Raw genomic sequence first — 24,780 nt, 5'->3', positions numbered from 1 at the left:
ATATGATTTAAAATGATTAAAAGCAAGAACCTCTTGTCTTTTCAAGATAATATAGAATCGTGTCACATAACGTGATATGAACTAGCATATTAATTGGCACGCCAAGTTAAAACACTACTTAAGATATTATTCTGTAGCGAGGGGACATTTGTCTAGTTTTCCATTCTTTCTACCTGAGTATTGACTGAAATATTTATGTAGCTTTTGTTGACAATAGTCAGAGGGGTCCTTTAACATATAATTTTATGAAGATATAAAAATAATTCATTCAGAAGGTCTGAGTCCACCTTCAGTAAAGAGACTGACATTATTTTATTATATAATTTTTAATTAAATATATACATTGGTGATACATACTGAGTGGGGTTCTGATGTCAAAATCATGTTCTTTTTCATTAAATATTAGATGACTCTCCTTCCATAGGATGGGAAGTGTCTGTTTTGGATTTCTCCTCTCCTGTGTTGTCCAGATCCTTCTTACATCCTATGACTACGACTACCTGGGTTCGGTCACATATATACTGTGTGATTTGGGCCAATGTAACCTCTCTGAACCTGTTTCCGCCTCGGTGAGATTACTGAAATAATAGTTCCATTTCAGAGTTGGTGCGAAAATTAATTAAGATAATGCTGTAAAACACTTTGCATTCTGCCCAACACATGGTAAACAGTCAGTAAATAGTGGTGGGGTTTGTTCTTTCTCTTCTCTCAGGGTTTTTCTTATTAGTTGCAAATTGCCTCTAGTCAATGAACATGCAAATTTAACTTCACTTTAAGTGCAGTCTTTATAGAGGTGTTTCCTTCACTGTGCGCTGCAAAATGCTGGCTGCCTGCCTTACTGAAAAACTGTAACTTGAAAAATTGCCTCTTGCTGTTGTTAGACCCTGTCATAGCTCCCTCTCTAACCCTGCATGTTTCTGTAGCTGGGTACTTTCTCCAGTCCTGGGAGCTCAGTTTTGATGGTTGGGGGTTCTTCTTGCTAAGGGATTTTTCTTCCTTTGGGCCTTACATTAAGAATGGATGTCCACTACATAACTTCTAAGACTCCCTGGATCACAGCATTAAATATCCCCCCTGTGTTCCAGAAGCACTTGGAGGAAGAACTAAATCAGAAGACTTTAAAACTAGGAATGGATATTCTCAGCCACAGAAGGATTTCTAGAGATGGGCGCCAGAGCGGACGGAGGGGACGACGTGTAAGTCAAATGGTAAAAATCGAAGGAGGAGCAGAAAGTTTGGATAGAGTCACGGAGATGAGAAGAAAAAGAAGTTTGCGTAACAGTGAAGACTCTATCGCCAGAATGTGTGAGGGGCAGAGAAAAGAGGACAGTGATTTAAAAAGGGAAAGAGGGAAAATGAAGATGGTGCCAGGAAGGGTTTCAGGAGGAAGAAGTACAGAGGATATGGCTTGACTTGTTAAGAGGGTCTGAGGGAGGGGAGCCTGGGTGGCTCAGTTGGCCTGGCGACTGACTCTTGATCTCAGGGTTGTGAGTTCAAGCCCTGCATTCAGCTCCACACTGGGCCTGGAGCCTACTTAAAAAAAAAAAAAAAAAGGATCTGAGGAAGACAAAGCAGTGAGCTGTCAGGCAGCTCAACTGAGTCACAGATAGGATGGGTACTTGTGAGGGGGATGATTTGTTAAGCTATATATATGCTTTCTCTTTTGCATTTCCCCTACACTATTCTGGAGATTGTTCTTTGCGTTGGAGAGGTTGAAGATTGTTATAACAGGAACACAAAGGGGGAGGAGGGATATAGGATAAATTGAGTTTCGGGTCGGGGAGGGGCTGGTGTTGGGGAGAACAAAATGAAAAGAAAAGCAGAAAAGAAAAGCAAGAATGTTTTAAATTAGTTCCTGAAATCTGAAGTCAAATTTTGCAAGAAGGCACATTTAAAAGTGAGACTTTCTGAGGCAAAGAAATGTTCTGATTCTTTTAACGATCATGAATGCATCAAGGCCTAGTGGACTTGACTGCAGAGGTACATTTGATCGAAATCCCTGCAGACAGCAAGAAGGGTGTGAGCTGAGTTCCTGTGAGAAATCCTGGTTCCTCGTGTGACCTGGACAAGATGTTTTTTTTTTTTTTACCTGCTCCCGAGGAGGGGTACCAGGGTACGGGCCAGGTGCTGCCGCTGGGTGGGAGGAACTGGCCTCATGGCTGAAGACTTTAAGCCACAATATGGGTCAGGGTTTGGATGAACATTATAAAGGCACCTCTGATGTTGTATGGGTTGATGGGATCCAGGCTGAACAAGAACAGTCCATAATTGCTCTGGACCCTGTCATTGCCACAGAAGCTCTGAGCACGGCAACACAAGCCTTTGGCTGCTTTCTAAGTGGCATGTACCAGAATGATGCAATGGCCCAAGATAGTAGAGTACAATTCTTTGTAATGATAGTTTTTGAGCTGTTGGGTACTAGTTTACCTACAATAAATTTTCTACATTGTTACAGAAATTGTGCTTCGAACATAGATATCTGAAAACACAAAGGACATGGTACATGAGACCGCAGAGTGTGCAGTGGGAAAAAGAAGTTACCTCAGGAGAAATTCCAGGGCACCTCGTAAGAGTAAGGCATGCAGCTTATCTATAACATGTGAAGGATTTGACTCTTCAAAAGGTGACAAACTTTTCTGTTTACAACTGGACAAAGATGCATTTGCCAGATCCCCAGTGTACAGGTGTATGAGAGCCGTCGATCCTCGCCCCAGCCCCAGCCCGCCTCAAGCAGCATCTGTGATGAGAAAGTCGCTGGGGAAATAATTAAGTGACTGGGGGGGAAGCCGTTAAGGCCACTCGTGGAATATTTACTGTGGACTCTTCTGCAAAAATGTTATCATCAAATATGAAGGTGATGAGACATGAAGAAGAGAAGGAGAAAACAATTTGAAGATGGAACAAGTCATAGCTTATTCAGACCCCCTCACACGTTCAAGCCCGAGAAGGGTTGACTTAACAACCATCCTGCTCAACAGGTAGGATTTGCTAATGAAAAATGAGCATCGGTGAGGGAAAGATTCATTCACACACTGTGTTTAACAGGGCTCTCCTTTCAGGGGCACAAAAGCACTGGGGTTTTCACTGATTCATCTGTTGAAACTGGCCAAAAAAGGCAAGAAAAGGGGAAAATGTACAAGGACAGATTACAGCAATGTCATTTGTGAATCAGTTGACCACCCCCTCCCTCCTGGGCAGAGACGGGCACCTTGCTGCTTCTGGTCACTGCAGGGCTGTCGGAATTCGATCATCGTTTAGCTGTTTCCTGTTCACTGGACTGGATGCAAAACAAATTCAGGAAAGGGTTAGCCACCCACCCAATCAAACACTCTTGGGAGTTAACGCTCATCCAGACAGTAACTTTCCATGAGGGCAGCTGGAGGTATTTTGGGGGGTCATTTTTGTTGTTATTTGCTTGGTTTTTGTTTTGGGGGGGTGTTTTTTTGCTAAATAAATTACACATCTCATGTTTATAGGATTTGGTAGATATCCAAGTATGACAGGTGTTTCTTTTGTGTTAGGCTAGGATAATTTGTTCTATGAAGTGGCCCTGGCACATAAAAATGGCCTCGGTTCAACTTTTAAACTAAATATTTACAATTTAAAGTAATTAGCCGTTAGGACAATAACACCTGGTAGTTTTGCTGGCATATTTCAAGAACATTTATAGTCATGGCTCAATGACATTTATTGAACTCTGTTAGCCCAGTTGTAAATAGTAGCCTTCTCTCCCTCTGCTGATTGAAAAACTAAGGCAGGAAGAGGGTAAATTACCTGCTCTGGACTAGCGGCTTTGTGGCACGGTTAGGATTAGAACACAGAGAAGCTGATCTGGTCCCAGGGATCTGGCCTTTGAGGCATAACAGAAGCTATATTGCAAATGCCAATCTCTGTTTGTCATGATTGATACTGGGAGAAAACTGTGACTTCAAGGATATGATGTTGCTTTCATAAATAATATTTGCCAGGTTATTTACTCATGGGTTATAGTGAGTTACGGGTCCTAATTGTGAATGAAGCCATTGGACTTGACCTTGCTGTGATAGTTCGTATTACATTACTGCATGGGATGAGAGAGTAAATACAAGCAAATCTTGTCAATAGAAGAGGAAGCCAAAATTGAGCTGACAGCGCAGACAGCTTCTAGAAATTAGAAGACTTGCCACTTCTCTACTGTAGGCCTTGCAGTCTATTAGGGAAGGCTGGGAACACAGACAGGGAAGGGCATGAAATAGAGCTGCCTGTAAATAGAGGGCTGATTTCTCATCTGCAAAAGGAATAACTGATGATATTATGAGCTAGAGGACTTGAGAGAGAAGCTTGCATGTGGGTAATGTGCACCCTCAAATGCGTCACTGTACACGCATTACATCGAAGGCCTTCACTTTCTTCTCTCATCCACCTATGGAGAAAACCTGAATGCACGATCAACTCAATGGTAATTTCATCTGACTGTAAAACATAAAGATACTTATTGGCAAAACACCTCACAGGGGTGTTCTGTTAGAAAAATGAAGGCCATCTGTGCTAGAGTCTCTAGGTAGTACTTCTTTCTTCTCTTTTGTTCTGCAGAATTGCATTGCTTTGTACTCTCACTTTCAGCAAAAAAGCAATTTTGTAAATGGTGCGCTCAAATGCTCTGATGAAGTTATACCTGATAAAGGCACTGAGACGAAGATGCTGCAATGAAAAATGGGGCACGTCAAAGGAAACTGATTCGTAATCATAAACTGCAGTCAAGGTGGTAAAAAGCGGTATGTGTGTTGCAGGCTGTCAGTTCCACTCCCAGCTTTGTCCACAGCCTGAGGGAACTATATCTTGTCAGAAATGCTCACGGATGCTGATCTGTCAACACTTGTTCAATGTCAAATTGTATCAGAGGGTTCAGTCTCCTTTTGGACTTCAACGATTGCCTGCTAGCTCTGTTATATCTCCTTTGGTCAAATGAGCTTTCATTTAGAAACTGTCGGGATTTTTTTCTTACGTTTCTTTCCCCATGGAACTGGGAAGGTAAGCTGTTCTTATAGCCACACGTACTGTTTGCTTCTTTTTAGAGTGATCTCATAGATCCTGGATATAGAATTCCAGTCTCTTCCCAGAAAACACAAAATCCAGCACATTCTACCCCTTCTGTGGCCCTTTATCTAACAGTCCTTCCTGCCTCGGTCAGCAGTTTTCCCTTCAGTCATGGAAGCCAACTGCTTTACCTTTTCCTGTTATGGGTCCTTTACAGGTGCTGCTCTCCAGCTGGGGAGCCTTTTTTCTCCTTCCTTGCATTCATGTTTCTCTTTCCCTTTCCCTTTCTCAGCAAATTAAACCTTCTCCTAAGATTCATCATCTCATAGACGTTTCCAGTTTCTTACTACCTGAGATTTTCTCTCCAGACAGTATTTTATATAAGATAACCTGCAAATTTTCCCATAACAAAACACCTAGAAATTCTGAATGAACATTTTTTAAACCTCCCATTTAAATGCATAGATGAGTTCACAAAACAGTCTTTAGAAGCAAGTGAATAGAAAGCCGTATCTGACACTGCGGCAGCTACTGCTATTACTTTGTGTGTGTGTGTGTGTGTGTGTGTGTGCGCGCGCGCGCGTGCACATGCGGGTAGGAGGATGGTGCCAGTAGTCATGATAACCTAAGGATTTAGATTGTAACACCATGGAGGGAAGGATGACAAGGCTTAGGGCCTGTAAGAGGCAGGAGTTGGAACTGAGACCTTTGTATAAAGATGAGACTCTTGGAGGGGAACACACTCTATAAGAGTAACTAGAAAATAAATCTGGGGGGCGCCTGGGTGGCACAGCGGTTAAAGCGTCTGCCTTCGGCTCAGGGCGTGATCCCGGCATTCTGGGTTCGAGCCCCACATCAGGCTCCTCCGCTATGAGCCTGCTTCTTCCTCTCCCACTCCCCCTGCTTGTGTTCCCCCTCTCGCTGGCTGTCTCTATCTCTATCAAATAAATAAATAAAATCTTAAAAAAAAAAAAAAAAGAAAATAAATCTGGTCACCCACACAAAGAGACCATGTAGAAGCTTCAATGTTAAGCCTTGTTGCTGGGGGGACAAAATCTCCCCTAGAGAATTTCTTAATCACAGGCTTGTCATCTCATGGGTTCATGATTCAAATATATACTACTGTGATGATTCATGAATCCACAACCTGAGAATCAACATGAAAAGTAGTTACAGGTTAGTGAAACCATGGGTACCTGGGAAAGGCAAATACCCACACTTGACCACAGAGGTTTCCCATGGAAATAGATATGCTGAAGATGAGCTCACAATCTAAAATTACAAAATATTTAAGGAAATCATTCACCCTGAACCAGGATCAGCAAAGACAGAAAACAACCATCAGGATCATAACCTGAAGAAATTCAGATGTTACATTTGTCAATTAGACTTTAAAAAGGTGAATTAAAATGATTAAAAGAGAAAGTATAAGAGAACATGACATGGATAGTATCAAAGAGACAAATAGAGTCTCTAGAAACTTAAATGTAATCAATTAAATAAAAACTCAATTATACTGGATAGAATATTAGACACAGCTGAAAGTGAATTAGTGAGTTAGGAGATAGATCTGAAGAAAACTATTTGTAATGTAACTCAGATAAAATTATGGATGATATGAACTAGAGATGGACATAAAGAATAATGTTCTAACATATATGTCTAATACAAATTCCAAAGGAAGATATAGACTTTAGAATTCCCCTGAAAAGATCACATACATTTCTTCTTTGCTATTACCACAGACCCATCCATTCATCCATCTGCCTTTTCATTAATCCTTCCTTTCCGTATACCCATTCAATAAACATTTTTTCAAATATATACTTTATCTTACATATTGTGTTATGTGCTATGTACACAAACATCTAATCCCATCCTTAAACTTCCAAAAAATGCTTAAAGTTGTGCAATCTTTTGGATGATCAGAAACTCTCAAAGGGGGGAATTAAAGTTTATTTAGGATATCAATCAGATTATCATCCCACATTCTGCAATACAAGTGAAATACACCAACGTTAACTATCTGAGGGAAAAGAAAGAAAAGAGAAGGGCATTGTGTAGGTATATGAATGTATACATAACACAGCAAGAAAAAAATATGCAACTGGCATGAGCCATGGTTGATATGGCCTTTAGCAAGCATCTCAGGTTTTTGGGTTTCTCATTGTAACCTTCATTCCTGAGGACTCTGAACTCTTGATGTCCAATCTGTCTTGGATTGCAGGACTCTTCCATTAATCTTTACTTGTGGACTTAATATAAGCACATTGGGATCAACTAGGTTCTAGCAAGACTCCTTTATGCTCCCATTTTTCTGCAGTCACTCTATTTACCCTAGGGAGCCAGGACCAAACACCACTTTTTTTGCTTTTATTTATTGTCTCCAAGAGGACCAAATGGGCAGATGGGAGTTGCCACCTCCAATTTAGTCAAAATATTATTAAATCCTTTGATGGAAACATTCCTCTTTGGATATTGAAAATCCACGTCAGCAGAGTAAAAAGTCATGGAGATTGGGATAAAATATTTTGTGAATGAGTCATTGGGTGTAATTATAACATGTGCCAACCCCACTCACTCCTTGCTGCGACCCATGTCTTCCAGTCATAAATTGAATCCTCTCCAGAGCATTTATCCTGTAGGAAAGCATTTCACATTTGCAAAATGTCATGCACTAGTTTGATATGGTAACTGGGTATTTAGTAGACATTTTCTACTACATCTGGGTAATGAGGAAACAAATATAACCAGTGAATTTTTATTGCATTGACTTATTTCTTTTTATAGTGAAAGGACTTTCTTGCCCAGAAGCAATATTTTATGCCATTAAATGAAAAAACCATACAGTAAGTTTATGGTTGGTGTTACTTGAAAAGATGAGATCTCTAACATGGAAGGAATATCCAAATCAGAACAAATGTTTGTTCAGGTGATGTAGCAGGATTCAGTATTATCAATCTGCCACAAGATGGCTTCCTGGTCCAATTAGGTATTCTACCGTATTGAAGGGTTCAGGCTCAGTAACTGCACTTTTGTGCAGGGAAGCCATTAAAAATTGTGTCAATGTGAGACACAGATATTCTCCTTGTCATCAATCCTGTGATTCTGTTTCTTCTAAGAGCTTGAGAACACCTTCAGTCCAACCAATCAGGACCTTCTTTTGAGCAATATGGACAAAAAATGTACTTAAGTTCTGCTCCCTGGGACGATTTCTCTCCTTCACTCTCCTTCTCTTCAGGGGTACCCTGAAGTGGGCTCTAATATCATGGTGATCTACCTCTGTCTGTTGTCAGCCACAGATTTCTCTTCCACATCACTCAGTCATAGGGAACTTTTCATGAAGCAGTGTGAGCCCATGAAGTGAGATGAGGAAGAGTTGGCAGCATGAGAGAGATACCCTACTATGTCTGGATAATGTTCTTTTTCAGTTTTTGCCTTGGGGATCTTCCTAAATCTGGTCTCTAATATACCAACGTCTCCTTGATTGTTGAGTATATTGCGTATAGTCAATTTTAGGGCTAGGTAGATCTGAAAACTCCAAGTATATTACAATCAACTCAGGTTTCTGATAACCAGATGTCCATGGTTAGCAGGACTCAGTGGCAAGCAAGCTGTTGTTTCCCAAAAGAATATGAGTTACACATCAAAGAGGATGTGGCTTTCTTCAGTATTCTTAGGAGCCTTTGCTATGATTCTTCTATTGGGATTTGCCACAGGTGTAATACTTTATCTTAATCTGCCCAAGACATTTAGTTTGCCATTCCATTGAATTGGATGTCTTGGGGATCAAAGGGCAAAACTGTTTGCAGTGTAGCTTGGACAAGATGGACTCTCCTTTTGCTCTGGGCCTTATTCAAATCAGGTAGAGTTTCAGATCGTGAAATAAATAACCTGGTAAATATCATATGTATAGTTTCCAAAATGCAAAGATCCTACCAAGAATTGTAGGTACAAAATACTGCAACTTATTTTTAATTCTGAAGAGATATCCTGTCTTGTAACAGGTTACTGGTCTGCCAAAAACTTCACTGAGCTATTATATCCCTCTAATTTTGTAGAGAATACTTCCCATCTTCTGTTGAGTCTATGTCTAACTTGGGCCTCTAAGCAGCTTGCAACTTTCTGCTCTTCAGGTTATATTGTTGTTATCTTCAATGTGGTAAACGAGTGAGATATGTTGTTGACCGGGAAATAGTCAAGTTCCCTGAGAACTAAGTTGTGACACAAAGCTGGGGAGTCAATGTATCCTGAGGCAGGATAACAAAGAGGTACTATTCTCTCTTTCAGGAGAATCTAATGGTTTCTGTTATTTTCTGCTGTTGAGATTGAAAAAATAAAGTCACTGGATCAATAGCTGGTTACTAGGTGCCATTGGCTATACTAAGTCCATTAAAAAGATTATGTCTCAAACAGCACTTTTGTTGGCATCATCAACTAACTCAAGTTATGAAAATTCATTATTCCTTTACATCAACTAAACTAGAGAATTAAATTGGGCATGTTGGAATTACCACCCTGCATTTTCCAGCCGTCAATGGTAGCAATAATCTTTGTGCTTCTCCTAGGGGTATGGTATTGCTCTTGACTTACTAATCTGTACAAAAAGAGAGATACATGGGTTCCACACGAACCTATTTTTCTATAGCTCTTACTCTGTGAGTTGGAAGTCTAATGTGAGTATTTTTCTAGCTACTGAAATATATACAAGCATTATGTTCAGGACCTAGGGAAATAACTATGTAATGGGTTGAGGGTCATACATAGCTAATTGTGAGGGAGACTTGTGGGTGAAAATTCTTTTCATAGCTTATAGTTCTTGGAATAAAATGAGTGGAATACCTTTGTGTGCATGTGTTCATGTGTGTGTGTATGTGTGTGTGTGTGTGTATATGTGTTTTGAGGGAGGGGTCTACTTATTGGGGGAAAAAATCCAAATACTTCATGAGACATAATTTTTGGTATTTGGGTTTCAGGAATTAAAGGCAAATCTCAAAGAGGCCAGGGGGGAGAAATGGAAAAGCTGTAAGGAGTCAGCAAACAACAAACACATATGAAAGGAGGGATTCCTTCAAAGTCAGGAACCAAACTGTAACTATGGCCAAGAAACTGTGCCCTGGCCTGGTGACATGGTGGGGGTAAGAAATTGCTAACCCTAAGTGTCCCCGGATTCAAGCCTGGGAATCTTGAGGGTGGCTGAGGTGGTTATAGGTTGGTGGCTTATTCTGGCTCATGGCTTCTAAAAGTATCCTTATTTTAGGCTCTCAGGTTTTCCACTGATCAAGCTCAACCAAACACAGATCCTTAAAGACTATGGACATGGGAATCATAAAATATAGTTCCATAAGGTGTGGAACATAAAATGACTTTTATGACATATGTAAAGAAACAGAAGATGAAATGACCAAAACTTGCAAGCATACAAGGCACTATTTAAAATCTCTAGGTTTATCCAAAGCCAGAATAAGGCAGGAAATAATAAAAATTGAGCAGAAATAAATGAAATAGAGGGGCGCCTGGGTGGCTCAGTCGTTAAGCGTCTGCCTTCAGCTCAGGGCGTGATCCCAGAGTTCTGGGATCGAGCCCCACATCGGGCTCCTCCACCATGAGCCTTCTTCTTCCTCTCCCACTCCCCCTGCCTGTGTTCCCTCTCTCGCTGGCTCTCTCTCTCTCTGTTAATAAATAAATAAAATCTTTAAAAAAAAAAAAAAAGAAAAAAAAGAAATAAATGAAATAGAGACCAAAAAAACCCAATAGAACAGATCAATGAAACCAGGACCTGGTTCTTTGAAAAGATCAACAAAATATAAACTTTTAGCCAAAGTCATTTAAGAGAGAGAGAGAGAGGACTCAAATAAATAAAATCAGAAATGATAGAGGAGAATAAACCAACACCACAGAAACACAGGGGATTATGAAAGAATGTTATGAAAAATTATATGGCAACACATTGGACAACCCAGAAGAAATAGATGAAGTCCTAGAAACATGTTTATATGTTTGAATCATGAAGAAGTAAAAAATTTGAACAGATCAGTTACTAGCAATGAAACTGAATCAATAATCAAAAAACTTTCAACAAACAAAATTTCAGGAGCAGATGGCCTCACAGGTGAATTCTATCAAATATTTAAAGAAGAATTAATACATATTCCAAAAAATAGAAGAGGAAGGAAACCTTCCAAATTTATTCTGAGGCCAGCATTACCCTGATACCAAAACCAGAAAAAGGAACTACAGAAAAAGGACAAACCTACAAGCAATAGCTCTGATGAACATGGATGCAAAATTCTTCAACAAAATATTAGCAAACCGAATCCAACAATACATTAAAAAAATTATTCACCATGATCATGTGGGATTTATTCCTGGGATGCAAGTGTGGTTCAATATTCACAAATCAATCAAGGTGATACATCATATCAAGAGAAATGATAAAAACCATATGATCATTTCAATAGATGTAGAAAAAGCATTTGGCAAATTACACCATCCATTCATGTTAAAAATTCTCGACCAAGTGTTCCATATTTCAACCTAATAAAGGCCGTATATGAAAAATCTACAGCTAACATCATACTCAATGGTGAAAAACTGAGAGCTTTTCTTCCAAGATCAGGAACAAGACATGGATGTCCACTCTCACCACTTTTATTCAACATGTACTGGTAGTCCTAGCTACAGCAATCAGACAAGAAAAAAAAAAGCCATCTGTATTGGTAAGGAAGAAGCAAAACTTTTACTATTTGCAGATGACATGATACTGTATATAAAAAACCCTAAAGACTCCACTAAAAAACTACTAGAACTGATAAGTAAATTCTGTAAAGTCACAGGATACAAAATTAATATCCAGAAATCTTTTGCATTTTTATACACTAATAATGAGGTAACATAAAGAGAATTTAAGAAAACAATCCCACTTATGATCGTACCAAAAAGAATAAATAACCCAGGAATAAACTTAATCAAGGAGGTAAAAGATCTATACTCTGAAAACTATAAAATGTTGATAAAAGAATTGAAAATGACACAAACAAGTGGAAAGATACTTCATGTTCATGGATTGGAAGAACCAATATTGTTAAAATGTCAATATTACCTGATTTAATCTATAGATTTAACACAATCTCTATAAAAATACCATCAACATTTTTCACATAACTAGAAGAAATAATCCCAAAATTTGTATGGGATCACAGAAGACCCTAAATAGCCAAAGCAACCTTGAAAAAGAAGAAAAAACTGGAGAATCACAATCCTAGATTTCAAGATATACTACAAAGCTGTAGGAATCAAAACAGTATAGTCGAGGCACAAAAATAGACAAATAGATCAATGGAACACAATAGGGAGCCCAGAAATAAACCCACAATTATATGGTCAATTAATCCATGACAAAAGAAGCAATAGGAAACAGACAATCTCTTCAACAAATGGTGCTGGGAAAACTAGACAGGTACATGTAAAATAATGAAACCAGACCACTTTCTTACACCACACACTAAAATAAACTCAAAATAGATTAAAGACCTAAATATGACACATGAAACCATAAAACTGCTTAAAGAAAACATAGATAGTAATCTTATTTTTTTCTAGAAATGTCTTCTTTGGTAAGGGAAATGGTAAGTCCCAAAAATAAACTATTGGGACTATACCAAAATAAAAGCTTTTGCACAGTGAAGGAAACCATCAACAAAACAAAAAGACAACTCACAGAATGGAAGAAGATATTTGCATAGATGTATCTGATAAGTGGTTAATATGCAAAATATATAAAGAACTTATACAACTTAACACCAAAAGGGACTCCTGGATGGCTCGGTTGGTTAAGCATCTGCCTTTGGCTCAGGTCATGATGTCAGGGTCCTGGGATTGAGCCTCACATTGGGCTCCTTGCTCAACGGAGAGACTACTTCTCCCTTTGCCTGATGCTCCCCCTGCTTGTGGTTTCTCTCTCGATCTCTGGCAAAAAAAATAGATAAATAATTTAAAAATTTTTAAAAAGAAAGAAGGAAGATTATTCTAGAAGGAAGGTCTGAGAAGCAAGAAGGAGTGGTGAACAAGGAAATTGATAAACTCATAAGCCTAAAAAAACATTATTTGTACAAAATAATATCTAATTTGTGAGAGTTTAAACAAAAGACAGAATTAAAACACTTGACAACTAATACAAGGAGTGATTTAAATTAAAGTGTTTTAAAATTTTTGTATCATCTGAGAGAAGAATAATCTGTTAACCATGGACTGCACTGTGCTGAGTATTCAAGGTAAAATTTCAAGTATAACCCCTAAAGTAATAGAAACAAACAGTTAGGGGTGCCTGAGTGGCTCAGTTGGTTAAGTACCTGACTTTTGATTTCAGCTCAGGTCATGATCTCAGGGTCGTGTGATGGAGCCCCATGTTGGGCTCTGCACTGGGCGTGGAGCCTCTTTAAGATTCTCTCTCTCCTGCTGCTCCTCCCCACCCCCTCTCTCCCTCTGTCTCTAAAATAAACAAACAGTTGAAGTTTTCAAAAGAACTTATAACTATCCGAAAGAGTGCATAACTTCCAGTTCAATTTTAAAATCAAATGGTTTACATTAGTTTTAAATATATGGATTAGTATCTAGTTTGGAATCAAAATATTACAGTACTTGAGATACACCATCACCTATTTAATACAGAAATAACATTGTCATTACTAGCCAGAAATTTTACATTGTTCTAGTTTCCAATTTAAGCTAGATTTCTGCTTCATTCTTGCTTCAAAAGCTATAATAATATAATTACTTCCTGGTTTAACTGACCACTCTATCAGTTATTGCACAAAATTATGGATATACAATTGATTCTTGAACAACACAGAAGTTAGTGATGCCAGATCTCGTGCAGTCAAAAATCCACATACAACTTTTGACCCCCCCAAAACTTAGCTACTAACAGCCTACTGTAAACTGGAAGCCTCACCAATAACGTAAATAGCCAATTAATAATACTTCTGTATTCTTACAATGTATTCTTACAATGTATTCTTACTGTATTCTTACAATGAAGTAAGTTACAGAATATAAAATGTCATTAAGAAAATCATAAGGAAGAGAAAATACATTTATATTACTGTACTGTATTTATTGAAAAAAATCTGTGTGTAAATGAGCACACACAGTTTCAAATTTGTGTTGTTCCTTTGTGTTGTATTTATTTTGATGATCTAATTGTCTCAAATTTGCCCAGTGGAAGCACCTTCAAGATGATTTCTTGATCCTTTTGAAATGTCTCGTTCATTCTGTGAGCATTTTCTGGCACAAGATGTTCTAGGTTCATCTTATATTTTCCTTATTCCAGCCCTGAAATTAACTATTTTATGAAGGAGCCTTGGTTCTTTTCAGTGAGAAATGGTATTTAGATATATTTTTACAACAGTATGTCTAAATACACCTGTTTCAGTGGTATCCTATTCTGCTGATTAAATACCATTATCTAGTCATCCTTGGCTTCTATAAAAATTTGTGATCTGGACAGATTAACGCTAATCTTTTGTGTGGTTGTTCATTTTAGTATTTTTATAGGAGAATGTACAGATACCTTAATGTGTATAAAGGAAAGAACACTATCATATATATGCATAGAAATTAGCATAGATGACTCCTAGTTCTAGAATTTATTTCTTTGAAAGACATGAATCTCATTTATTTCAAACAGGACAAATTAGATCAGAAATCTAGTTAGTTTCCCAAATCCTGCTTTCATCCCTCAAATCAATTCATCAGAGTTGTCACCTATCAGAGTCCACTGCTTGGATCTGATAGGAAAAGCCGAACGTCTGGAGGGCTTGTCTGGCCACTCCTAAAACTATAATAGGAAATGTAATATGTATATGGAATGCAGTTTGAAAACATTGGCCTAAGGTGCCTCTTTCCACACAAGCACAATTGCATCTAAGTTAAACACACTGGATTCTGCAGGGGTGCCTCTTTTAGTTTATTTACTGCATCTTACTGAGAAATTATTTTCAATATTCTTAAATTCTCTTTGTATTTGCAATTGGAAAAATAACTTGATTATTTCTATTCTTGGTTTAAAAACTGTTCTTTTCCTATTTTTCTTTCCTTCATTATGCTTCTCACTTCCTTTCGCCCTTCTCCTTTGCCTGTCATGGTTTTTTTGTTAGTTGATATCCTGTCTGGATATGGTCAGAATCATCAGTGGTGGAAAAATGTGACTGCCAGGAAGTCTATCTTCATTTTTAAAGCTAAATAGCTTGACAGCCTTTTAACTTACACTCTTTGCAGAGATGGCATGGAACTTTTAAGCTTTAATGTTACTGATTTCTGACATTTAAATCTGTCGAACAGTGTGGAAGGTGAATCCAGGAACTTCGTATTGGCAAAAACACATATTAATCTCTTTACAGTATATATCTTTTGAATTTTTTCTTTTGGGAACTGTGACCACAACCTCCAGGAAATGAATTTTTGGGGGAACTAGAAAAATGTGTGTCTAGTCCATGTGAAAAATGACCTACTTCTGGACAATTGGACAGTTAGAGAAAGCCTAGCACGTATATCATCTATAAATGTGACTTTCCAAATTCTAATATTTATGAACAAGGCTCTTACAATTTATGATAAATGATGTTATAGGAACTAATTAAAAATGAGCAGATTTTTAAATAACTTTCCACTTATACATTTCTTTGTGCTCATCGTCCTCTCATAAGGTGTTTGATAAACTTCGATGTGTAAGCCTGGTTCTTTTAAATTGTCTAGGGATGTGTCTAAAAGAATGTTCAAAATATACTCTGTGACACACAACAGTTTAATTTAAAGGTGAATGGAAATTTTAAAAATCCAAATATGCAATAAAAAGTATAATCAAGTAGGAAGTCAGGATTCATTTCCCCTTATTTTTCATCCTCATTTATTTTGAAATATAAACCAGCTCCTTAGGTTAACGGGCATTTACAAGCTAATGTGTATTTCATGTAGCAGTTATACAAAAATATTATTATGCAGTAAGATCCTTTTTTAAAATTTTTACAAAGGAAGCTTTTTGTCTTTATCTGTTTAGGCTCCTATAACAGAATCCCATAGGCTGTCTCATGAACAACAGAAATTTATTCCTCATGGTCCTGGAGGCTGGGAAGTCCAAGATCAAGGAATTGGCAGAGTCCGTATGTGGTGTTCATAGATGCTGTCTTCTCACTGTGTCTTCATATGATGGAAGGAGGGAGGGAGTTCTTTGGCGTCTCATTTACATATATGAGGGCTTCATATCCATGGGCACCAGTCCTATTCGTGTGGGCTTCACTCCTATGATCTGCATCTTCCAAGTTACCACCTCAGTGGGGATCAGGTTTTAACATGAATTTTGGGGAAACACAAACATTCACAGCCTGCAGCACTTTTTATTCAGAAATCAAATTCTTTTTGATAAACAATATTTTGTACAGTCACCTATTCATAGGAGGCTGAATAATAACAATTATTGCTCAGTTAACAGCTACCATTCATTGAGCATCTACTATATACTTGGCCTTCATGTAGCTCTCATTTAATTCTCATGGCAACTCTACAAGGTAAAAATATTATGTCTCTTTCATGATGAGAAACTGAGGCTCACTAAGCCTTAAGTAACTTTCCTATGATCCCACAGATTGAAAATAAGAGGTAATAGGAAAACCTAAGTCTCGCTAATTAAAAAATTAATAAAAACCGGGGCACCTGGGTGGCTCAGTCAGTTGAACTTCCAACTCTTGATTTCGGCTCAGGTCATGATCTCAGGGTCATGGGATGAAGCCCTGTGTCCAGCTCCCCGTTCTGTGTGGAGTCTGCTTGAGATTCTGTCTCCCTCTCCCCATACCCCTCCCCCAACTTGTGCTTGGGCTGTCTCTCTCTCTCTCCCTCTCCAAGATAAATAAATAAAATCTTTGAAAAAAATTCATAAAAACCCTTTTCATTATATCACACAGTCCCTGAACAAGTCACAATGCAGTTTAACATATACTTGAATTGCTCTCACTGTCCACATATTGAAACATGACCCCGATTCCTAGACTCATGATTTCACTTTTCAATATACTCAGTAAAAATCATGTAGAATTATGTAGAATTATTTTCACTGGTCATAATAGGCCCAAACAAATATGTATTGACTGAGTGCAAAATTGATTTCAGAGCAATATTGCTTTTGTCTTTTTGAAGGACAATAAGACACTAATAAACACTGACCTGTGGAGTGTTGTGTGTTGCTGGAGACTTTAGACAGCTCTGGTTCCCAGATGTCTACAGCAGAATATAAAAAAAAAAACACAAGACTTTCCTTCCTGAAACAATTCCTCCCTGTGGAGTAGCTTTTAGGCCACCTGGCATTTTACAAATCCAATATCATTCAGCCAGCCATTTCTTGAGATGTATAGGTCTGAATGCAGATCACGTTTGTACAAACCTTAGTGTATGGGTTTTTTTTTTTATTTTGTTTTTTTTTTTTACCTGAAAAGTGAACTCATTGGGAGTTGCTACAAGTGTCTCAGCTTCCTTTTCTAAGGCAGCTAACCACAGTCAGGAATTAAGAAACTGACTTGCTGTTCCTTTGGTCACTATCATAAGAACTCAAAGATAAATACGATTTGTACTGTGCAAAGATTCAAAGCAGCAGCTGGACACTCTATGTTCTAATATATTTTCTATCTATGAAATGCTGTAACAATTACAAATCCAATAAAATGCCAATCTAACTACTTTTGAAGTGGAAACATCCCATTACACCAATTGTATTGAGACACCAAATAATACATTCTCTACTCCTCCTTGGAATTTCCCCCATGATGTTTATCATAAGGTTTTCTCATATTCCCCTGAATAAATGTGCTTATTTAACAAAGTGAAATTCTTCAGCATCGTGAGAGTTGTGCTTCAAAAGGAGAGAAGAATAAGAAGCAAATTATTAAAACAAGACCTCCTTTATCTTCATAGATTGGAACTGAAAAGTCTGCTTAGCTCAAGTAGCCAACACAGGGTCTTTTCCTTCCTGAAAGACCACAAGTGGTCGAGGAGGCCGCTCGCTCTCCTGAAATCTCAGAGTAGAAAATTGCTCTCCCCCTCTCAGTTTGTATTTCTGTACTCCTGCACTAGGTGCTACCAAAGGCTGGCAGGAACCAAGTTTGAAGCAGGACTAATGCCTTCCATTTCAAGGGGTGGCCAAGGATCCTAGAGGTAACAGCAGCCCTCAAGAGCCCTTTTCATCTTGTAACAAGGCTCTGCAGCTCATCCTGCTGGAATCTGGGTTGCCTTCGGAAACTCCGCTCGTTACCTAGAGATGTGAGAAGTCTTGATTGACCAGTCCTGCTACAGCTAATAGAACTGTCAGCTCTGCTGTCACTCAGCCGTCACCAGCCCTCGCATACAATAAAGGCCTTGAAGGTAATACGGGAAGTGGAACATCCCAAGGGCACAACCTTCTCAAAATGAGGCTGTGTGTTGAACTAAATACTTTACCTCAGGTGTCTGAGTTCACAGCACAGGGAGTGAACATGATACAGCCTTGTGTTTTTCATCAGTATAATTTTCTTTTGCGTTTCGGCATGTTCATATCACGTCAGTCTATGAACGTCCCAAGGGTAGCAATGTAAAGTTGAACCTGGCAAGGTCAGAGAAGGTCACTCAGAGAAGGCAGTGATTTGTGTGTGTGTGTTGGGGGATATATGTGAATAACAGCAGTTAGCTGTAAGGGATGTTTTGCCTGTCTAAAGGAAAACTGAAACCCAGGTTTTAGTCAATAGCTTTTAAACTCTAATCAATTTATCGAACCAGTCAACATATATCGAGCTCCTTATCTTGACAGGCATTGTTCCCTCTGCTGAGGTTAGACACAGAAGATGCTCTAACAGAGCCTGTTAAAGCTCATAAAATACCCATGCTCTCCTTTACATTTCCCAGGCCCTCTTGCTACTATTTTTAGACCATGTGACTAAGTTCTGACCAATGAAATCTGATCAGAGAGGATACAAACTACTTCCAGACCTGACCCCTGAAAACCTACCACATGACTGTCCAGGTCTCTCTTCCCTTGCCACGGTACTTCGGAGGCCTCAGGCTCCTGATGGCATCACTACAAGGTAGAAGCAACCCAGATTCCTGGGTTTCTGCTTAGAAAAGAATGCCTTAGAGAGTTAGCCAGCCCAGTTAGATTTTGTATAAGTGAAAATTAACTTTTGCTGTATTAACCTGTTGGGATTTTAGGGTTTGTTTCTTATCGCAACATAGATCATCCCAGTGGTTTTTAAAGTGTGGTATACAGACTGACAGCACGAGCACACCTGGGAACTTATTAGAAATGCACATCCTTGGGCTTACCTGAGATTTTCTAAATTAGAAACTCTGAGAATAGGACACAGATGTCTGTGTTTTAACAAACCTTCCGGGTGATTCTGTTGTATACTAAAGTTTGAGAAGCGTAACTCTAAACTGTCTTGTCACTATAGACATAATCCTCGATCTCAAGGTTCTCACCGTCTAGAGATCCTAGGTCTCATAGTCTAATAGACGCCCTTATATCATATTTTTTGTCAGTTTTCCCTAGAACTTGCTTTAACTGAAGCCAGGCTCTTCTTTGAGGACAGGGCATCCCTTGTAGCTTTTCAAAGTGGTGCTGTTTATTCTTTTACCATTCACATTCCATACCACGTGGTTGGAGATGGAATCAGTATTCAACTTAGTGCTCTCTTACTTTCTTTCAAAGTCTTTTTCTTTGAAACCCATACCATTCCCCTCTATCATTCCATCGTTCTTTCTCTTGGTTCATGTCAACTGGAACCCCTGTGTCTCTTTCATTTACTCATAATTTTGGCACCTGGATCAAAGTCTTCACTGCCACCGTGAATACGGATCATTTCTAAGCACACGTATACTTGTCGACGTTCCTCCTAAGTAAAATAAATTCTTGAACTTCAGATATCCATGTAAGTTTCTATCCCATTTCTTCTCTCCCTGTTCACAACTCAATTTCTTGAAGAGTCATCTACAATCATTGTTTCATTCTTCACTCATTTGAAAACCATTACAGTCTAATTTATGCCCTCAACAGTCCACCAAAGTATCTTCTGTTTCTTTTGTGAAGACCACCCATATCCTCTGTGTTGCCAAATTCAGTGCATGATCTTGGAACTCAATTACTGACCTGACTCTGATGACCACACTCTCTTTTTAAAATAATTTATTTTCCCAATTCTCTTATATACTTCTATTTCCATCTTATATTTTCTGGCCGATTCTTCTGTGTCCTTTATTCATACTCCTCTCCCTAAATGTGGAGACACAGATTTGTTCTTCATACCCCATTTTTTTCTCATGCTGTTATTCCTTCCCTAAGGAATCTCAGAACTATAGTTCAATTACTGTGGATGCCCAGATGACTGAAAATTTATATCTTAAGTACAGGCCTAAATATCCAATAGCCCACTGACTTTTCTTGGGTATCTCAAACACACCTTAAGCTCAACATGTCCAACCTGGACTTTATAATCTTGCCATACACTTTCCTGGTCTGCCTTTAGGATTTCTTATCTCATGATGCTCTCATCAGTCCTTTTGTATGAGGCAGAACTCATGAGTTATCCTGGATTTGGACTTTTCCTTCACTTTCTATATAAAATGTATTATAAACTCCTGTCAATTTTATCATACTGAATATCCCTCAAAATGTTTCTGTTCTCTCCCTTTCCCCCACCATCACTCTAATCCAACCCACTATCCATACTTGTCTGGACTACTATAATAATGCCTCCCAAGTGGCCTATCCACATCTGTTCTCTAGAATGTCAACCCATTCTTCCTTCTTAAAATCTTCCAGTAGCTTCACATTATTCTTAGAATAAAGAATAAAATCCTTATGATCCTATGGTAACTTTCATAGATTGGTCCTTCTTACAACTCACTTCATACTCTTCCTCTTGCTATCTTCCCCATAGCCATGGGGTCTTCTTTCAGATTCCCAATCCTCCCTTCCTGCTTCCTACTACAGGGCCTTCACACAAGCAAATCTATCTCTGAAAGCTCTCTTTTGGCCCTTATCCTCTTTATGTAGTTAACCCTGTATCATGTGTATGATCTTAGGTCAACAGTCCCTTCTTCAGAGAAGGCTTCCCTGAATTTTAAATCTTCATTTGTTATGTGCTGTCATAGATTAACATTTTTTCCATAGAACCTTTCTTTTCTTTTTCTGGTATATTCATAGCATTGATGATTTTTGTTAAATATCTTTCTTGCCCACTGAATATGTTCTATGAAAGCAAAAAACGCTTTTATTTGCCTACAGTGTATCCCCAGTGCATAAGAAAACTCCTGACATGAAGGTACTCAATTAATATTTGTTGAATGAATGAATGACCAAAAAAAAAAAAATCATTTTGTAATTCATGTTTTCTTCTCTACCATTTCTCTAACACAGGCATAGCTAAATTCCTTGCTTTAACTCCTGGATAGAAGGTTTATCATCAAGGTAAGACTATAGAAATGTTAGGATAAATAATTTTATATTTAGAGGGAGATTCTTATTTAGAATCCACAAATGAAAAGAACATCAGGGAAGGGAAATTAAAATTAAGTCAGTTTACCAAGTAACTTAGATTTTACCTGCAAAAGGAAATGTGTGTGTATTTGGTTAGGGAGATGGAAGAGAAGATGATAGATACAGAGAGGCTAGGAAACACACTGAGAAGACTCCAAGGTGTCCTAAAAAGTCATAGCCACAGCCCATTTTAATTCAAATTAGAGAAGCTGGTAACAGTTTATTAATGCTACAGAAACCATACTATATGATGATAATATTTTTTTTGCCTACATTTTTCCATCATTGCTGAAGCTAAACCTGACCCATCATAAGAGGAGAGTTTTATGCTTGATAAGAGAGGATTATATTTGCTTATTAGCTGATAATGCTTCTATCATTCACCTGCCTTGCATATCTGGTTTCTTTTATAATGACAGAAAAAGCCAATTCTATGAGTATTTTAGGTATTATTAAAGGTTATCAAGTTATATATTGAATTTGTAACATAGTATTTTATCTCAATTAAGATGACACCTAAATATTATTCACAATTAAAAATTAGATGGCAATGTCATTGAATATAGTAAAGTAGCAAAATCCAGGGGCCAGTCCCTCTTTAGAAGCAATCATTAAGCTGTACAATAAGATCAGAACTAACTATTTTTAACTCTAAGACCTGATCAAACACTTAGAGTAACGAAGGGAGTGATTGATGAAGGGAGAGGCTGCTGAACTTTGGTAAGAGAGTGACAGGTGTGAACCAACTACCATCCCCATTCCTCAGAACCTCCATGGCTATGGAGATGGTGGCTTATGTTCCTACAGCGGCTGGTTAGTGCCAGGTGAATACTAAGGAACTTGTCCTCCAAAAAGTTTGGGTTGTTCATTTTAATTAGTTTGGCAGTTCCCTTAGGGACTGCAACAGGCACTTCTTTTTGTTTCAGTCCCCTTGGACTGCACTGGTTTCTCCAGTAGTGTCCCTTGGAAGATTTAAAGAGATATACACACATTTAACAAATTTTAATCCAGACATTTAAGGAAATTTCTGTTAGGTCTCAGGCTGACTGCAGAGATAATGGGACAAAAATTTCACACACACAAGGACTACAGACTTTGAAAAAATAGTTTGGAACAGTCACTATAGGAATGGACAACTAAAGCCCTCAATATGCCAAAAAGCATTCCTGAGAGAGGGCGAATTTGAATTCTAGAATTAACTACATTAAAATGTGTTATAATACTTAAAATGTCTGGTTTTCAACAACAACAACAAAATAACAAAGCATACAAAAAAACAGGAAAATATGGCTCTTCACAGAAAATAAAGAACTTGATAGAAAATATTTCTGAGGAGGCCCATACACTGGAATTACTAATCAAAGATATTAAATCATCTGTCTTAAATGTGTTCAGTGAGCTAAAGAAAACAATGAACAAAGACCTGAAAGAGATCAGAAGAAAAATGTATGAACAAATAGGGGATGCCAATACAGAGAAAAAAATGGAAAGAACCATATAGAAATTGTTTGGTTGAAAAGTACCATGGCTTAAACAAAAAAATTCACTACTGGGGTTCAACAGCAGATTTGAGTAGGCAGAAGGAAAAAAAGCAGTGAACTTGAAGATAAGGCAATTGAAATTTTCCTGTCTGAGGAATAGAAAGAAAAAAGAATGAAGAAGAATGATAGGACCTGAGGGACCTGTGGAACCTGTGGGACACCATCAAATGTACCAAGTTATTCATCATGGGAGTCCCAAAAGGAGAGGCAAGAAAAAAACAGGACAAAAGAATATTTGAAGAAATAGTGGCTGAAAAGTTCCTAAATTTGATTAAAGACCTAAATCTACACATCCAAGAAGCTGAACAAATGCCAAGAATGATAAACTCAAAGATATCTACATATTTTAATAAAATTGTAAAAAGACAAAGACAAAGCATTTTGAAAGCAGCAAGAGAGAAGTGATTCATCACATACAGGGGCTACTCTATAACATTATAACATTAATAGCTCATTGCTCATCAGAAATCTTCTGGAGGCCAGAGGTAATGGATGACATATTATAAATACTGAAAGAAAAAAAAGTTGTCAACCAAAAATTCTATACTGGCAAAATTACCCTTCAGCAATGAAGGAGAAATTAAGACATTCTGAGATAAATATAAGCTAAAGGATTTCATTACTAGTAGATCTGTCCTACACGATTGCTAAAGGAAGTTAATCAATTTTTTCTTTTATGATTCATGCTTTTTGAGTCCTGCATAAAAAATCTTCACCTAACTGAAAGCTCATAAAGTTTTACTCCTGTTTTCTTCTGGAAGTTTTTAGTTCTGTCTTTAATGTTTAAGTCTATAATCCATTTCCAGTTAGTTTTTATATATACCACAAGGTAAAGTTTGAGATTCATTTTTTTCCATATTGATATTGAGTTGTTTCAGCACTGGTTGTTGAGATGACTGTACTTTCTCTGCTGAATTACCTTGGCACCTACACAGAAAAAAAATCAATTGACCATATACATATGGATCTATTTCTGGTCTTTATAATCAGTTCCATTGATCTCTGTGCCTTCCTTATATTAGTATCACACCATCTAAATAACTAGCTCTAGAGTAAGTCTTGGAATCTATTATTGTAAGTCCTTCAAAATTTTCTTCTTTTTCAAAATTGTTCAACTGTTCTAGATCCTTTGCTTTTCCATATAAATTTAAGAACTGACTTGTCAGTTTCTACTAAAATAAAAGAACTGGTTGGATTTTAATTAGAATTGCATTGAATCTAGAGATCAATTTGGGTAAAAATGATACTAATGTTGAGTCTTTCAGTCCATGAACACTGTATCTCTTTCCATGTACTTGGGGCTTCTTCAGTTTCTCTCAGAAATATTTTGTAGTTTTTAGTGTATGAGTCTTGATCATATCTTGTTAAATTTATCTCAAAGTATTTCATGATATTTTGGTGCTACTGTAATTATATTTTTAAAATTCCAATGTCAGCTGTTCATTGTAAGTTATAGAAATAGGTTTTCTGTTTTTGTTTTTGTTTTTTTAATACTGGTTTTGTAACCTGTGAACTTGCTGAACTTACTGGTCAGCTTCAGTAACTTTTAGTAGATTTCTTAGGATTTTCTACATGGATAAACATGTCATCTGTGAATAAAGACAATTTCTTCCTTTCCAATCTATATATGCCTTTTTTTTTTTTTTTTTTTTTTTTCCTCCCCCCCCCCCC

At 37.8% G+C, this 24,780-nt stretch overlaps 1 protein-coding gene across 3 annotated transcripts in view; it reads left to right on the top strand.

The window, feature by feature from the left end:
- The window catches only part of UBE3D (ubiquitin protein ligase E3D), a 523,493-nt gene that overhangs the window by 172,431 nt on the left and 326,282 nt on the right, over window positions 1-24,780 (top strand). The window contains exon 10 of one of the 3 annotated variants that reach the window (XM_040643699.1): window positions 16,073-16,768. The exons of the other annotated variants lie outside the window; for them this stretch is intronic. Within the exon in view, the coding sequence (XP_040499633.1) occupies window positions 16,073-16,192 (120 nt within the window). The 3' untranslated portion in view covers window positions 16,193-16,768. Of the gene's footprint in view, window positions 1-16,072; window positions 16,769-24,780 lie in introns of those variants that run through there. 3 annotated transcript variants of the gene reach the window in all.

Source organism: Ursus maritimus, unplaced genomic scaffold (genome assembly GCF_017311325.1).
Source record: "Ursus maritimus isolate PB19 unplaced genomic scaffold, ASM1731132v1 scaffold_29, whole genome shotgun sequence".
NCBI classification, from domain to species: Eukaryota; Metazoa; Chordata; class Mammalia; order Carnivora; family Ursidae; genus Ursus; species Ursus maritimus.
This window is presented reverse-complemented; position numbering and strand designations above follow the sequence as displayed.